We start from the raw sequence: 16,861 nt of genomic DNA, 5'->3' as shown, positions 1-16,861 counted from the left end.
TGAACGAAGTGACGCCACCACTGAGTGCTGCTGTGCCGGACATGCTGGAACTTCAATACGAACTGGAGTCAAAGGCAGCCAAGTGGTACGCCACAATTGACATTGCTAATGCCTTCTTCTCCATCCCTTTGGCAGCACAGTGCAGGCCACGGTTTGCTTTCACTTGGAGGGGCGTCCAGTACACCTGGAACCGACTGCCCCAGGGGTGGAAACACAGCCCTACCATTTGCCATGGACTGATCCACACCGCACTGGAACAGGGTGAGGCTCCAGACCACCTGCAATACATTGATGACATCATCGTGTGGGGCAACACAGCAGAGGAAGTTTTCAAGAAAGGGGAGAGAATAGTCCAAATCCTTCTGAAGGCCAGCTTTGCAATAAAACGAAGTAAGGTCAAGGGACCTGCACAGGAGATCCAGTTTTTAGGAATAAAATGGCAAGATGGACGTCGTCAGATCCCAACAGATGTGATCAACAAAATAACAGCCATGTTTCCACCAACTAACAAAAAGGAAACGCAAGCTTTCTTAGGCGTTGTGGGCTTTTGGAGAATGCATATTCCAAATTACAGTCAGATCGTAAGCCCTCTCTATCACGTGACCAGGAAGAAGAACGACTTCAAATGGGGCCCTGAGCAACGACAAGTATTTGAGCAAATTAAACAGGAGATAGTTCAGGCAGTAGCCCTTGGGCCAGTCCGGGCAGGACAAGATGTGAAGAATGTGCTCTACACCGCAGCCGGGGAGAATGGTCCTACCTGGAGCCTCTGGCAGAAAGCACCAGGGGAGACTCGAGGTCGACCCTTAGGGTTCTGGAGTCGGGGATACAGAGGATCCGAGGCCCGCTACACTCCAACTGAGAAGGAGATATTGGCAGCATATGAAGGGGTTCAAGCTGCTTCGGAAGTGGTTGGCACTGAAGCGCAGCTCCTCCTGGCACCCCGACTGCCGGTGCTGGGCTGGATGTTCAAAGGGAGCGTCCCCTCTACACATCATGCAACTGATGCTACGTGGAGTAAGTGGGTCGCACTGATCACACAACGGGCCCGAATAGGAAACCCCAGTTGCCCAGGAATCTTGGAGGTGATCACGAACTGGCCAGAAGGCAAAGATTTTGGAATATCCCCAGAGGAGGAGGTGACGCGTGCTGAAGAGGCCCCACCATATAACAAACTACCAGAAAACGAGAAGCAATATGCCCTGTTCACGGATGGGTCCTGTCGCCTTGTGGGAAAACATCGGAGATGGAAGGCTGCGGTATGGAGTCCTATACGCCAAGTTGCAGAAACTGCTGAAGGAGAAGGTGAATCGAGTCAGTTTGCAGAGGTGAAAGCCATCCAGCTGGCCTTGGGCATTGCCGAACGAGAAGGATGGCCAGTACTTTATCTCTATACTGACTCATGGATGGTGGCAAATGCCCTGTGGGGATGGTTGCAGCAGTGGAAGCAGAACAACTGGCAGCGCAGAGGTAAACCCATCTGGGCTGCCGCATTGTGGCAAGATATTGCTGCCCGGGTAGAGAACCTGACTGTAAAAGTATGTCATGTAGATGCTCACGTACCCAAGAGTTGGGCCAGTGAAGAGCACCAAAACAACCAGCAGGTGGATCAGGCTGCCAAGATCGAAGTAGCTCAGGTAGATCTGGACTGGCAACATAAAGGTGAATTATTTATAGCTCGGTGGGCCCATGACACTTCAGGCCACAAAGGGAGAGATGCAACATATAGATGGGCTCGTGATCGAGGGGTGGACTTAACCATGGACACTATTGCACAGGTTATCCACGAATGTGAAACATGCGCTGCAATCAAGCAAGCCAAGCGAGTAAAGCCTCTTTGGTATGGAGGACGATGGTTGAAGTATAAATATGGGGAGGCTTGGCAGATTGATTATATCACGCTCCCACAAACCCGACAGGGCAAGCGCTATGTGCTCACCATGGTGGAAGTAACCACAGGATGGCTGGAAACATACCCTGTGCCCCATGCCACCGCCCGGAACACCATCCTGGGCCTTGAAAAACAAGTCCTATGGCGACATGGCACCCCAGAAAGAATTGAGTCAGACAACGGGACTCACTTCCGAAACGCCCTCATAGACACCTGGGCTAAAGAGCACGGCATTGAGTGGGTATATCACATCCCCTACCATGCACCAGCCTCCGGAAAAATTGAACGATACAACGGGCTGTTAAAGACAACACTGAGGGCAATGGGCGGTGGGACATTCAAGCATTGGGACACACATTTAGCAAAGGCCACCTGGTTAGTCAACACTAGGGGATCTGTCACTCGAGCTGGCCCTGCCCAATCCAAACCCTTACGTGCTGTAGAGGGGGATAAAGTCCCTGTCGTGCATATGAGAAATATGCTGGGGAAGACGGTCTGGGTTGCTCCTGCCTCTGGCAAGGGAAAACCCATCCGTGGGATTGCTTTTGCTCAGGGACCTGGGTGCACTTGGTGGGTGATGAGAAAGGATGGGGAAGTCCGGTGTGTACCTCAGGGGGATTTAATTTTGGGTGAAAATAGCCAATGAACTGAATTGTACGATGTTAGTTATTACATAGCACTGTATGTCATCACTTTTATGGTTACCATATGCCATATTAACAGTATTACAGTAAGAATCACCCAGATTAATTTAGGATGAACGCCAATGAAACTAAGCAAGGTGCAACAATGATGGAACCGGACGAGCGCCCAGAACTGGCCTCTGCATGCAAGAGCCCAACACCACACACCATCTCTCCTGCCCTGCAAGACTGTTATGACAGGTGGAACCCGAAGTCATGGACTGAATGAACTCAACGGACGTTTTAGAGGGATGGCCCATGGACTAAGGGAATGATATCTCTGTGTGTGTATGTATGAAAAGGCAGGGAAAAGTAGAGGTGACTAATTGGAATGTATGGGAAAATGTGAGACCTGGGCATGATGTAGATGGTATAGAATAAGGGGTGGATATTGTCCTGGTTCCAGCTGGGACAGGGTTAACTTTCTTCCCAGTAGCTTGGGGGGTGTGCTGTGTTTTGGGTTCGGTGTGAAAGGAGCGTTGATGGCCCATTGATGCTTTGGCTGTTGCTGGGTGATGCTTGCACCGGGAGGGGGGAGCACAGCCGGGGTGGTGGACCCAGCTGGCCAATGGGGTATTCTATACCATGTGACATCATGCTCAGTATAAAAACCAGGTGTGTGTGGGGGCTCGCCCCCCGTTCGTGATACGCGGTCGGCGGTCGGTGAGCGGTTGTGTTGTGCATTGCCTGCTTTGTGTATTCTGTTATTGTTGTTGTTCTCATTGTTATTATTACTGTTCTACTTAGTTTTATTTCAATTATTAAACTGTTTTTATCTCAACCCGGGAGCTTTCCTACTTGTGCCCTCCCAATTCTCTCCCCCATCCCACCGGGGGGGGGGGGTGATCGAGCGGCTGCGTGGCGTTTATTTTTGCTGGCTGGGGTTAAACCACGACAGTCCTATACATCAAATTGATGGGATGCCACCTTATTTTGATAAAATTCTAAAATATAAGAGAAGAAATAGAGAGTTGCATGCCCTACAGCAATAGTCTTCAAAATTAAGCATCATGTTTTATTTTATTTGAAATGGCCCCTGACTCACCAATTGCTCTAAGGGAATCCTGAATGGTATTTAGACAAGGATGGAGAATTGTCATTGTCTGTGTCTAATAATTGTACAATGGAGCTTCTTGAGCCACTGCCTTTGCTCTGGACAAGACATACCCAGTATCACAGAGCCCCTTCTGCTATTTGCACCTTTAAAACTTTCATCTGTACATGATTATAAGATTTAATATATACCATTACTTATGCAAATTACCAGATTTTAAAAGTTGCTGCATACGCAGACGTAGTAGAAAATGGGATAGGAAAGACTCAGAGACTACAACGAAAATAGTTTTTCAGATTGATTATTGAAGGTTTTATCATTTTAGACATCCACAAGAATGTTAACAAAAAGCAACATACACAACAGTTGAGGCTTTTAAAATAAATAGCTCTCAGATACTTTCTTGAAAAGATTTGTCTATAAAGCACTAAATTAAATCCAGTAAGAACATGTGACATCCTCTGCTTTAGGAGAAAACCAAAAATATCAGATAATAATGTATCTTGGATAATATTGCATTCTGTTCCAGGATTTACAAAAGTAAACAAGATACCCATTCATCTAGTTTACTGAGCATCATGAACAGCTCCTTTCAAATGTGTACATGAAAAATCTTAACTTTGCTTCAGAGCTGTTTTAGAAATGTTATTTACTTGTTTCTACTTACAAGCCAGAAAACCAGCAGGCTACAAAGGTATTAGCCTGGCATCTTATACTAAGTCAATACATATATAAATACCTAGCCATAGAAACACAAAGCTGCTTTTTTTTCCCCTCCTTGACAACATTTGCCAAATTCTATAAAGCTACAGGGGAGTTACAATTGTCAATCTGAACATGAAGACAAGTAATATAAACACAGTATTTTTATTATCAACTCCTCAACATTGATTTTATTATCAACTCCTCAACAAGTTGAATTAAATTCCTGCATAGTCACAAAGGCAAGAAATCTCACTTTCTTTGCACTGTTTTTGAAGAGCAGAGATACTTGTTCATGATCATCTTCTGTCAAACGGGTGACTTTTTTGGAAGGTGGTATGTCACAAACTGCCACATCCAGTTCCTAGTGGGAGAGCGGACACTTACCTACTTACCTTCTGAAGCTATTAAGATAAATGAAAGCATGCCCGTGTTTGGAATACACACCAACGGACACAGCCAAAACTGCCGGAAGTGGGGGGGGGAAGGAACGGGCGTGATTAAAAAAAAAAAAGTCTACTAACAGAAGCATTGCAAAGGAACCACTTCCTGAACAAGTTTAATTTTCCATATTATTTATTTCTCTGACTATTTCTCAGAAATTGTCAGTTAGTATAATATTAGAGACCTACAGAATGCAAAAAAATGGGATACAGTGTTCTAACAGTCACTTCTTCTACTGGTAGAACTTACGCAAACAGGTAAGTATGTTCATGCTAGCATGCAGAGAACTAGTCCCTCTTACACAGAAAATCTACAGATTATCCAAAAAAACTGATTTCTGAACTTCACGAAACAGCTCAAAATACAGTTAAGGTTATGCATACAAATTCATGGTTTCCCATGTTTAGATTGAATTGTTGACATGTTGTTTATTATTTTTAAATAAGTAACAATTCCTTTGAAGTTTCTATTACTCAAGGGAAATTTTATGATTTCTGCTGACACACTGCACAGTGACGGATATTACTGCTTAACTGATAACTGTGTGTACTTCTTATGACTATGAATTACCACTTAAATTCCAGATGAACTCAAGCATTAAGCCTTTCAGATACAATCCAGGTTTTAAAATCAAGCTGACCAAGGGGAGGAGAGGGCAAGGGGCAAAAATGACTATGTGATTCAAGCAAGACAGAATGATACTAAGTAAGGTCTATAACTAAAGCATTTAGTAATTACTAGTTTTCTAACACTTTAATAAAGAAAAAATATCTTCATGATAATAATGCATTTCATAGATTAGCTCACTTTTGCTCCCCTCACCACTCAAAGTTAGTAAGGTATTTCTGACACTGAAGAGCAATTCGTTCATCAACATAGTGATAAAGAGTATCAGAAAGACATTTTTTCAAACACTTTCTAGTTTCAATAATTACTTCTGCACATGTATTGTTTTTTCTTATAGCTAGCAAAAGCATTTGACTTCTCTGTGCGTTTTGGAGAAAAAACCCCAACCCTGGGGTTTTAGATCAGTTTCCCCTACTTTCTTGACCACCATCCACTGTCAAAACGTAACATGGATCATCGCACAACACTCGTCAGAACTTTGATGAGGGTAGTACAGGGAACATGCAAATTGCGGATTATTTTATTATGAACTCCTGGACAATATGGGAGCTACTGCTAAAATACAAAAATGAAGTACTGCAGGTTTTTTTTGTTCCCAATTACAAGAACAACGCAATTTAGTAATATAAGCTTTTCTGCTTTTACCTTGGAGTAAATGAAGAAAAGAGCAGCAAGAAAAAGATGCAGAAAGAAACCCTGTTAATGAATATGGAAGGTTAAACAAAGGGGCTACTTTCTCCCTGACTAACCACCTATTGTCAGGTTGTATTAGTTTATGCTGCTTTCCCTTATATGCCCAATAGTCACATATTTCAGGCAGCTTGACTAAAATCTGGCAAGGTGACAATAACACAATGTTAGATTTATATTTTGTAAGACACAAAATGGCATCCTGTGGGTTCTTTCAGTTAGCTTGCTTTTTTCTTTTCTGTTTTTTTCAGTATGTATACCTTGCCACACAAATCCAAGATTGTCTTGTTACGTTTCTCCTGGGCTACTGCAAGAGGATTTGCCTTACAGTTAGAGGTCTTCTGAGCTATTAAAAGCATAATGTTGACTCCACACCCGGAAAACTTTTTTTTTTTAAACAGCAATGTCAGTAGAGATCACATGTGCATCCTGAGCTGCTTCATACTCCTGTGTGACACTGTAAGGAGGTGACCGTTACCCTCACTTCCCTAGCAGCTCATAGCTTGCAGCTGCGATGAACTTCAAAAAGCAGGAATGAAAGATCCATTTGAACTGATATGCCTGACTTCAAGCGCCATAGTTTTTCCAGGGGCTGAAATGATGAATCTTGCTGTAGGTGACTAGCAAGTATGTCTTGGACTACAGAAGACCATGAGATTTCAATTGTATCCAGCAGGGGTTGATATATTGCTCATTCAAATTTGCTACCTGACCTGGAAGTCACACCCAATATGTGAATAATAAGCAATAGGTTCTGTTAATCACTATTCTTGAAAATAAGCACGTATCTGAGAATGGATCTGATGAGGAGGTTAGAGAGCAAGAGAATAGTAGTTGTCCATGGAAACACACTGTGACACAGAAAATCTTCATGGAGCAAGTCTGGCTTTTCAATACACTTGATATGACCACAGAAGCCTTGCAGGGAACTTCTGCCCTTCTGGAGAGCAAGAGCTACAGAGACACAGAAAATAAAGCCAGATTTGTCCAGCAAAGAATGTGGTTTTGAGAAAGTAAGTTGGTGGTAGCTGCCTTGTCCAGCAAGCATTCCACGTCAAAGGAAAACAAGGAGGAGTGATTCCTCCACCAGCTTGTCCATGCTGAATGATGTATAAGGAAGTTCAGCCTGCAGACTACAGATGACACACACTGAAGAAACTGCCTTTAGAAAAAAAAATTCTTCATGTATGATACCATACAGAACATTTGGAGAGTTCAAGAAAAAGCTCTCACAATGTTTAAGTCCAAAAGCAAGTACAAAGAACGCATGTGGGCACTCCACATCCTGAGCTGTGAGAAGATTAGGTATGGCTAAAATGAACCAGCGTGGTATACCCCCACCAGGTAACCCTTTTGAGTTTAAATCCACAGTTGTCTTTTTTAAGGAGATGCACACATTAAAACTTCAATATTTATGAGTCCATTTGCTCCCTCATATTTTACATATAAGCAGCCCAAAACATTCTCCATTTTGAAGACCAAGTCTTTTTTGAAGGTATAATTCTCTCCAGAAAAATCTACTGAATTTGCAGGTTCTGATCTCTAACGAACTGCTACTCTGTCTTGTCCCAGATCATGGCATAGGAAAAAGGAGATCAGGCCTCATGTGTTGGTCACTGAGGAGACTTGCAGCAAGGAGCTTCATGCTTTGCAAGAACCAGCATTCCTGACACTAGACAGTATTTATCGTAGCAAACAAGCCTCCATTCAGGACTTCCTATCAACAGATTTACAGTGAATTTGTGGTGAACATTCATGACAGACTACCACACTCTTGTTCATAAAAAAATGGTAGGATCACCACCATCTCTAAAAAGGTCCTCCCTTAATTGACGATGGCAAGCTAAGCACTTGATTGCTGGAGTTGGGTGTGAAAATATGATGTGTGAGTAAAAAGAAAAAGGAGATCTGGACCAGGTCACCCTTCCCCTGTTCCATGCTCAGGAGGTTATTTTCCTGAGACTGAGTTCCTATATATGTGCTTAAGCTTGTCCTGTTTGCCAATGAACCTGGATGCTTGAGATACCACAACTACCTTTGACATCAAATAAAATGACAGTTTGAATCCCAGTGTTGAAACTGAATCTTTCTTCCATATCAACTTTTTTGCAGTGATTTCAGGAGTTGCTTTTCAACTTAACAAGATGTCAGGTGATGTGTATTTATTTATAAGAAGTCTAGAATTAACTTTTGCTGTTTCTAACATTACTTTTCAAGAAGTGGTGCATTAACTTTGCATCTCAATTTCAAGCTGCAGAGAATGACCATGCCAAACACCTACCTGGAACTCCGAGTTCTCTCTGGCATAAATTACTCTGCAACTGTACACATACTAACAGCGTTCGGTCTCTGAACAGATGGGGCAAGTCTTGCAGCATGACACGGCAACACTTGACACAGTGTATAGGAATACAGAAAGAAACTCTACATGGAAAACTAATGGGGATGAAAACAGATGGGAAGGGGGGATCCAAAGAGTACTGTTCAATCCCAGAGTTTTATCAGTCCACAACTTTCACACAGAAGATAGCAAAGTAGTTCTGGAGACTCACAGGTGACTTTGGAATTTAAACTAAGCTAAAACTAAATGAGTTACCTAATACTTGATAGGTACAGAACAACACTGAAGTTTCCTTCTTTCTTCTTAAGAATTTACGGACATACTCCTTCTGGGGTCAGCTTCCAGGCATAACTCAGATTGGGAGGCCAGCATCACACTTGTGTGAAACAGTCTCTCTTCTTTCATACAGGTGATAGCGTATGTCCTGGTTTCAGCTGGGATAGAGTTAATTTTCTTCCTAGTAGTTGATATAGTGCTATGTTTTGGATTTAGTAGAAGAATGTTGATAACACACTGATGTTTTAGTATTGCTAAGTAGCATTTACACTACTCAAGGACTTTTCAGCTTCCCATGCTCTGCCAGGTGCACAAGAAGCTGGGACAGAGAATAGCCAGGACAGCTAACCCAAACTGGCCAAAGGGGTATTCCATACCATATGACATCATGCTCAGCATATAAAGCTGGGGGGGGACATTAGGAGTGATGGCGTTTGTCTTCCCAAGTAACCGTTATGCGTGATGGAGCCCTGCTTTCCTGGAGGTGGCTGAACACCCGCCTGCCGATGGGAAGTAGGGAATGAATACCTTGTTCTGCTTTGCTTGCGTGCACGGCTTTTGATTTCCTTATTAAACTGTCTTTATCTCAACCCATGAGTTTTCTCACTTTTACCCTTCCGATTCTCTCCCCCATCCCGTGGGGGGATAAGCGAGTGGCTGCGTGGTGCTTAGTTGCCAGTGGGGTTAAACCATGACAGTGTATCAACATTAGCTCCCAAAATTGTTATGACTGTTTGCAAGGGCAGGCGGTTAAGTTTCAGTATGCATTTTCAAGCTTTTCTTGCTATTATTAAAGAGGCTGAGCTTTGGATGCATCTTGAAGAGCTGAAACAATACATAGGCCTTTATGGCACCTCTTAAGTCATCAGTAGTTCAAATACCAAAAAAAAAAAAAAAAAGCAACTGGAAATTCAATTCAAGCAATATAGGCAGGATGCAGGGGGTATAGTGGTGTTGAGAGTACTAGAGGAGTAATTCAGGTGTTGTGACTTCAGCTACATGGAAGTTCAATGGAAAGGATAACAAGAAACCAAGTATGCTTCCTGAAGTCTCCTGAATTGCTTTGTAATTTAGAAGTTACCTTCCTTGTACTGTGAAATAGTTTCGTCTACTATCCTTTCTGTTGATTTACACTCGGGATACTGCAAAGTGGAAACATAAGACCTCATAGTCAAGATCCTCAGAAATAATCTGCGCTGAAATACCTTATTTTTGTCGCACTACCAATCAGTAGAGTCCTCGGCCCTGAGTTAGGCACCTAAAGAAAATATGTGACTGAAGCCATGTAAAATACAGATGAAGATAGATGTTTGATCATAGCTCTGTTTTAACTATTAATAAACTACGGCACATTCCCAGAACCAAAAGTAACTTGGTTTTTATCTGGACTCCAATCTCAAAAGCACTTTAAACACAAATGCCTGTCTCTTACACGAATGCTCTAACCAACTGGCTGCTGCTTATAAAGGTATGCAACCTTAAAAAACTCAGGTGCTTTTTTGTTCTAACTGCATTTGCATCAGAAAGCATGGCTACATGACAAGATTCTGCTTCTAAGAGGAGCAAGCACATACTAATTTGAGTCTTCTTTTGCATTATTCAAGACTTTGTCTCAATCAGATCTCCAATCAGTATGGTGGAAAGCAGCACAGGCCTGCACACTTCTGCTAGCATCTCTGCACTGAGCTACAGACACCATCAGGACCAGAAAACATTTGAGGATCCATTTGGAAAACCTCACTGACACGTAAGTGTTAGCTGTAACACCTACAGAGGTAGAAACATGTTTCAATTTCATGAGTACGTGATTTGATGGCGGCAATTAAAAAAGAAGGGATAGAACCAGCAAGCAGCAGCATTGTGATTGAACATCCCTTGCATAGTTTGGCCTTTGACCTTATTAATCTAATTCCCAAAGGCAGTTAATAGCTTCACTGATGCTCTAGAGCGTCTGGCATTCATAAAACAGGCCCCTCTCTGAGGGGGAGGAGATTCAGCTGGCAGAAAAAAAGTCTGCCCAGTCATGGGGCTTCGGCTAGACATTGGAGAAGCAATATGACGATGTTACAGAAGATTGTTGCTGATCTATTTTCAGCAAAATGGGAACGAGCAGTGAGCTATGCCACCACACACCTACAGAAGGCCGATCTCCTCATAAGCGTGACAGCAGAGGCAAGATGTAATGATTTTCAAAAACCTGGCTGAGAAAACCCTACAGTTTCTTGGCTGTATGGGCAAATTAATGGGACTGTAAAGAGAAAACAGGACCCTCGAGTTCCTGAGTAAGCTGGGAAGGGTCAAGAAACCAAGGATGCCCAGGTAACATTTAAGCCGCAAGGAAGACTGTGGGTAGGCTTGGCCTTATAAAGAAGGGGAAGCAAGCAGAGCACGCAAAGCCCCTTTCCCCCCAGCGCCCAAAGAAATTCAGAGATTTACTCACGCGTGAGGCGCTCCCGGAAGCCTGACTGCGGTCCTTCGCGCTTTCCTACGAACCAGCCCCCCCTCCAGCCCGCCGCTCCGCACCCCTGGGCCGCAGTCGAGCCGCTCAACGCAACGCCGGGCCGAAGGAGCCGGCCGCCCCGCCCTCACGCCCGCCGCGGCCTCGCGAGAGCGCTCTCGCGCGGCGCCTGCCCCGAGCCCCTCCGCCGCGCGGCGCCCGCCCCGCCCCGCCCCCGCGCCACGTGACGGCCGCGGGGCTCGCGCTGGCGGGCGCCGCTCCACCTGTCACTGGCTCCCGGGAAGGGGCGGCTTTCCCCCGGGCGCCCCTCCCCTCCCTTCCCCCCCTCCCCGCGCGCAGCACGTCTCCAGCCCTGCCACGCGCTCGTCCGTTGGCGGGCCAACGGCCGCTCCCCCGCGGCTGGCAGGAAAGTCCCTGCCCCGCTGCGAGCGGACACCGGCGCCTCGGCGCCTCCCCCTCCGCTTCCCAGGGCGGGTGGAGTCAACTGCCGCGCCACGGGGCCTGCCCTGGCTTCGGCTACCGCCACCCTTCTGCACGGGCGTCACCCGCCACCCAACCACCCCCTCGGGCGGCGGCTTCTCCTCCTCCTCCCTCCCGCAGCCCAAGCGCGGGGAGCCCGTGCCAGCACCGTCCCTGCTCCCCGCGCGGGGAAGCCATTATTATCCGGTTGTGCCAAGAGCGCCACGCCCCGCTCCCAAGCCAGGGCAGGGCGGGCGTGCGCGGCTCTCCCCCAGCCAGTGCGGCACGGCGCAGCACGGCCCCCACCCACAAGGCGTTCGCGAGGCCCGCTTCCTCAGCAACGTCCACTCCCCCAGCCCGGAGCCCCCGTTACGCAACTCCGCCCGTGAGCGCAGCCTACCCCCCTCCTCCGCCCGCCCCCAAGACCCGCCGCTCCCGAAAACTCCCCCCTCCCCCGCCTTCGCGTCCTCCGGTTTTTAAAGGCGCACGTCAAACCTGCTGGCGCTGGGTAATCGAAAAGCTTGTCTGACTGACAGCCCGTCCGACCTCCCATAAGCCGCGAATCCCCGAAACCCCGCCCCCTCCCTCAGACGCCGACCAACGGGCTGAGGCCGGCGAGGGAGGCGGGCGCCGAAGGCCAACCAAGCCGAAGCGCAGCGGTGGAAGAGCGCTATGACTGACGTAAGTCAACAAAGGTCACGTGCGGCGCCGCGGAGGCGGCGATTGGCTGCGTGGGCCCGGGCGGGCGGGCGGGGAGGGGGGGTCACGGTGGCGGCGTGGGGTTCGCGGTGTGACACAATTACAACAACTTTGGGCAGCTGCTGGGGAAGTTTGTACGGGCGGCAAACACACCCCGCGCGGCAGGGCGGGCGGGGCCCCTGTCACCCCGGCTCCGCGCACCCCTCGCCGCCGGGGCGAGCGGCGCCGCGGCGATGTAAACACCGCTCCACCGCCATCCGCCGCAGCCGCCGCCTCCTCCTCCTCCTCTCCCCCCCCCCCCTCCCCCGAGTCTCCAGCGCTGGGGCTCCCTCCCTCCCTCCCCCCTCCCTCCTCCTCCGAGCAGCGGGGCTTCCCCCCGCCTCCCTCCCTCTCCCCTCCCTCCCTCCCTCCCTCCCCCTCCCTGCCGGCTGTTGTTGTTGTAATAAAAGTTGTGGTGTGTGTGTGTGTCGGGCACCCCGCCCCGCCCGGCGCTGGGGGGTGTTGGGGGCGCGCAGGGGGGGGGTTGCGATCGTGAGTTAATTACGCTGCGTTTCCATGAAATCGTGCGGAGTGTCGCTCGCCGCTGCCGCCGCCTCTGCTGCTCCTTTCGGTGATGAGGAAAAGAAAATGGCGGCGGGGAAAGCGAGCGGCCAGAGCGAGGAGGACTTCGCCAGCTTGACAGCCGAGGAGAGAGAAGCCCTATCCGGCCTCGACAGGTACCCGCTCCCCACTCCGCCCCGGCCGCCTCCGTGTCCCGGCTCGGCCCGCGCTCCCTCCGTGTCCCCCCCCTCCCCTGCCCGCGGCTCCCCGCTCGGGAGTGCGTGTGTGCCCGTCTGCGGGCTCCCGGCCCCCGCCGCCGCCGCCGCGCTCTGCCCTTGCCCGCCGGGAGCGAGCCTGCCTGCCTGCCCGTGCGGGGGGCTGACTCTCGCTAACGCTTGTGCCTCTCTCCCCTCCCTCCCGCCCGCTCCCCTCTGCAGCCGACTCTTCGGATTTCTGAGGCTTCATGAAGATGGCGCCAGAACGAAGGCCTTGCTGTTAAAGGTAAGCGCGAGGGTGGATGTGGAGCGGGGCTGGGGGGGAAGGGGGGAGGGGAGGGAGGGAGCCGGCCCGGCCCAGCCGCCCCCTCCCTCCGGTCCCCCGGGTCCACACGGTGAGTGTGTGCGTGCGAGTGTGCATCTGGGCGCGAGTGTGTGCGTGCGTGTGGGGCACCGCCACATCCGCGGGCGCACGTCCCCGCAGGCGGCAGGGCGCTCCGCCTCGCCCTCCGCCGCGGTCTCCCTACGCGTCGCTGCCGCCTTTGCCCCTTCCCCCCTCCATCTCCCCCCGGCGTAGTCCGCGCGGCCCCCCGCGCGGGAGGGAGCCGAGCGGGGCCGGGTGTGGGACGAAGGGAGCGCGGCCTTGCGGGCTCCGCTCCGGACACTTTCCGGGTGTCCGTCCAGCCCCGGGACGGGAAGGTGCCTGCGCGCCGGGGCCGGAGCCCGGGGCCGGGAGCAAACGCCAAGCGGCGCGGCGGGGCGGGGGAGGGGGCGCGGGGGCGGGAGGGAGGGGGAGGAGGAGGAGGAGGAGGCGGTGGAGGGGGGGGGAGGGCGCGCGCGAGGCGCTGCTGACGTTGGCCTCTCCCCGGACCCTCCCTCGTGATTTTCGCCCCGCGCGGCAGGGGCCGGCGGCTGCGCGCGCCCTGGCCGGCGGCGGTTGCGCCTCGCGGCGCGGCGGGGGTGTGTGTGTGCGCGGGGGAAGCCAACCCGGAGGCGGAGGGAGCGGGGGGCCCGGCCCGGGCCGCGGCGGGGCGGGCGCGGCGCTGCGCGGCTCCCGGAGCCAGTCGCCGAGTGACTTGTTTACTCTGCGGGCCCGGCTGCCTCCAGCGTGCCAGGTCCTCGCCCAGAGCCGTGTCCCGCCCGCCGGACCCCCCGCCGTCCCCACCGCCGGGCGGCTTGACAGGGAGCGGGACGGCCCGCAGGTTGCTGAAGCCTGCCCGGTCTTTTGAGAGGGACGTTTGTTTCTGTGAAAAGTTGTTGGCCCTGTCATTTAGTTAAGTAATGGCTGCTCCTGTCGGCCCAAGATGGCCGGACAGGGAGGAGAAAGAGAAGGGGGGGGGGGAGGTAAACACGAAACAAACACCGGGAACGAATATGCACGTCGCCTGGAGCGTGAAGCCCCCGGTGAACGTTGAGGGAAACTCTCCTGCGCATTGCAAGTTCTTTCTGGGTGCTTTCCTGCTGCAGGCAGGGCGTTTGCAGCGCCGGTGTCCTTCTTATCAACCTGTAGCACATTCTGCTGCCCATCCGTAAGCTATTGACAAAGGCTGTGTAAAGGCTGAGTGTCTGCCGGTTGTATTTAAAGACTAAGCGCGAAAAAAACGTTTGGGTAACAGAATAAGCCGAACTGTTTTTAAAATACCACACGGTTGATGCAGGAGACTGTGTTCTTCTGGTTCCTGCTTTCTGACTTGTTTCTGTCAGTAGCGTTGCATTTGACACTTTGTTCATCCTATTGTTGTGCCCGTGCTGTGTGCTGATATTTTCACATGAAGCATTTTTTTCTGTTGCTGGTCTTGGTTGATCTGAAGACCTAACCCTAAAGCATGTTGAATTCGGTAGCCTAGGCCCTTACTTGTGTTTGGATATTTATTTCTGGCATGATTGGAAAAGCTCAATGTCAGGACGTGGGGGGAGGGGGGATGGATGGAAGGAGAAGCAAGTACACTTTTCTTTGTGCTTATGTTTTAAAAAATCTCATGGTTTCCTTTTGATTTTCAGAGTTATTTATAAAAGTACTTCTTCCGATAAATCAAAAAGGTAGGGGAGTGACATGTCAGACCAGTTAAATAATGTCTGTTAACTGTTAGTGGACCAGAATTAATGTCTGCTCTGTGAATGCTGTTGAGGCTATCAGAAATATTAGAGAGAATCATGCATGGGATAGAGCTTAAGGATGCCAGATAGAAAATAAAAGCGTCATATGTAAATAGATCGTCTGTCGCATGACATCCCTAGGTTAAGTTTTTTGTGTACTGTAAAATCAAGTAATGCAGGCAGCAATTCAGCATATTAGTTGAGTTTTGAGTCCTTTCTTGCATATAATGCATTTTCTTTTTTATACTAGTCGATTAAAGTTTTAGTGTATACAGACAGTCTGTTTGAGATGACTAAAGTTGTGGGGCATTTTGATAGTTTTGAAGTATATTTCTAGAAATACCATTGTATGTTCTCCTACTGTATGAATGGGTGAATCCATGCAGCGATTACTAAAAAGAAAAACAAACAAATATTTTGCTATTTCACCTCAGTTTTCTGACAGTGTTTTGGACATTTTTGAATTGCACACTAACTCATGAAGCGTATTCTTTGTCAAACTTGTCTCTGAGAAAGGTAGATTGTTAAGGAAGTAGAAAGATTAAAATGTTACTGTTCAGTGCAAAGATGCTTGAGAGGAATTTCTTGGCTTGAGCCAGCTTCGGTTTTGTTTGTGCTTTTTACTTTCAGGGAATGTGCACATGTTTCAATTACTTGTGTCGATAAATAAGAAGTTGTTATTTTCAAGATGTTTGTTACTTAAACAATTCCTTTTCTCTGTGTGTGAAGCTTCATACAGTCTACATAGTATGGGAAGGTTTAGAGTAATTAATCTAGCAAATCACTTTAATTCCATGTAACAGTTATTTTTATTGTAGAAAGTGTGACCATATATATGTGCATTTAATTAATAGGTTTTACAGCGATAGTAACAAAATCTTTCCTTTTGTGCATGGAGCAACAACAGCTAACAAAGACTCCATAATTATGAAATCCTAACTGACTGATTTAAGAATCTACAAGCCAGTGCATTATAAAGTAATGTGAGATTTATGTGCCAGTATAGCAGGTAAGGAAAACCATTGAGTCATGTTTCCAGAGGAATCCTTCACAAAGGCAAAAATGTATCGGTACTCCCCTTGATGCGAGAATAGTACACCCGCTATTGAACCTTTTAAAAAAGCAGGCTGTAGCAGCATCTCTCCTGTGAGCACCTGACAGTGTTCCCTGGTAACCTGTGGTTAAGGTGTAGGAGCAGTGTACGTGTCTGAGGAGACTGTTGGAGGGGAGGGGAGATCCTGGGTTGCAAATGTTGAGGGACCTGCTCTGTTATCCACAGAGGTACTTGTGCAGCAGCAGGGTTCTGTCGTGGGCTTAAATTTGGTGCCTCAATACGAGGAGGTTCTACTCTCATTTTTACTGGGGTTCACTCGGCAGGAGGCAGTGCGTTGGCTCAAGCCACTTGCAGGCCAACCAGGAGATTTCATGAAGCCTTTGCAGTGGGAACTCTGGTCTAATGAAGCCACGCCCTGACAGAGTTTAATAAGGAGAAATTTGGGATCTCTTTCAGGGATGGAGAAAGCTTCGTGTCTGGAGCTTTAACATACTTGTGGGTTTTATTCATGCTCCAGGTCTGGACTGCAATCCCCCTTTTTTGGTAGTTTTGCTTTGTAGGATGTATGGCTGTAGTATCATGAACTAAACTGAGTCCTGCTGCTGGGTGTAGCAAATCAAAAGAGCAGATA

At 48.7% G+C, this 16,861-nt stretch overlaps 2 protein-coding genes across 11 annotated transcripts in view; one reads left to right on the top strand and one right to left on the bottom strand.

The window, feature by feature from the left end:
* The window catches only part of FUNDC1 (FUN14 domain containing 1), a 65,920-nt gene extending 53,654 nt beyond the window's left edge, over positions 1-12,266 (bottom strand). For both annotated transcript variants that reach the window (XR_012677273.1, XM_075173866.1), the window contains exon 1: positions 12,121-12,266. Coding sequence is in view for 1 of the 2 variants with exons in the window: in XM_075173866.1 (XP_075029967.1) it covers positions 12,121-12,178 (58 nt within the window). In the remaining variant the exon portion in view is untranslated. The remainder of the gene's footprint in view (positions 1-12,120) is intronic.
* Positions 12,267-12,414: 148 nt separating this feature from the next.
* KDM6A (lysine demethylase 6A) overlaps positions 12,415-16,861 on the top strand; it is a 159,009-nt gene continuing 154,562 nt past the window's right edge. For 6 of the 9 annotated variants that reach the window (XR_012677259.1, XR_012677258.1, XR_012677257.1 and 3 more), the window contains exons 1-2: positions 12,416-13,040; positions 13,302-13,365. Coding sequence is in view for 5 of the 9 variants with exons in the window: in XM_075173798.1 (XP_075029899.1) it covers positions 12,880-13,040; positions 13,302-13,365 (225 nt within the window). In the remaining 4 variants the exon portion in view is untranslated. Of the gene's footprint in view, positions 13,041-13,301; positions 13,366-16,861 lie in introns of all 9 variants that reach the window. The other 3 variants (XM_075173815.1, XM_075173808.1, XM_075173761.1) reach the window with 2 other exon arrangements.

The sequence above is a fragment of the Calonectris borealis genome, chromosome 1, assembly GCF_964195595.1.
Source record: "Calonectris borealis chromosome 1, bCalBor7.hap1.2, whole genome shotgun sequence".
NCBI classification, from domain to species: domain Eukaryota; kingdom Metazoa; phylum Chordata; class Aves; order Procellariiformes; family Procellariidae; genus Calonectris; species Calonectris borealis.
This window is presented reverse-complemented; position numbering and strand designations above follow the sequence as displayed.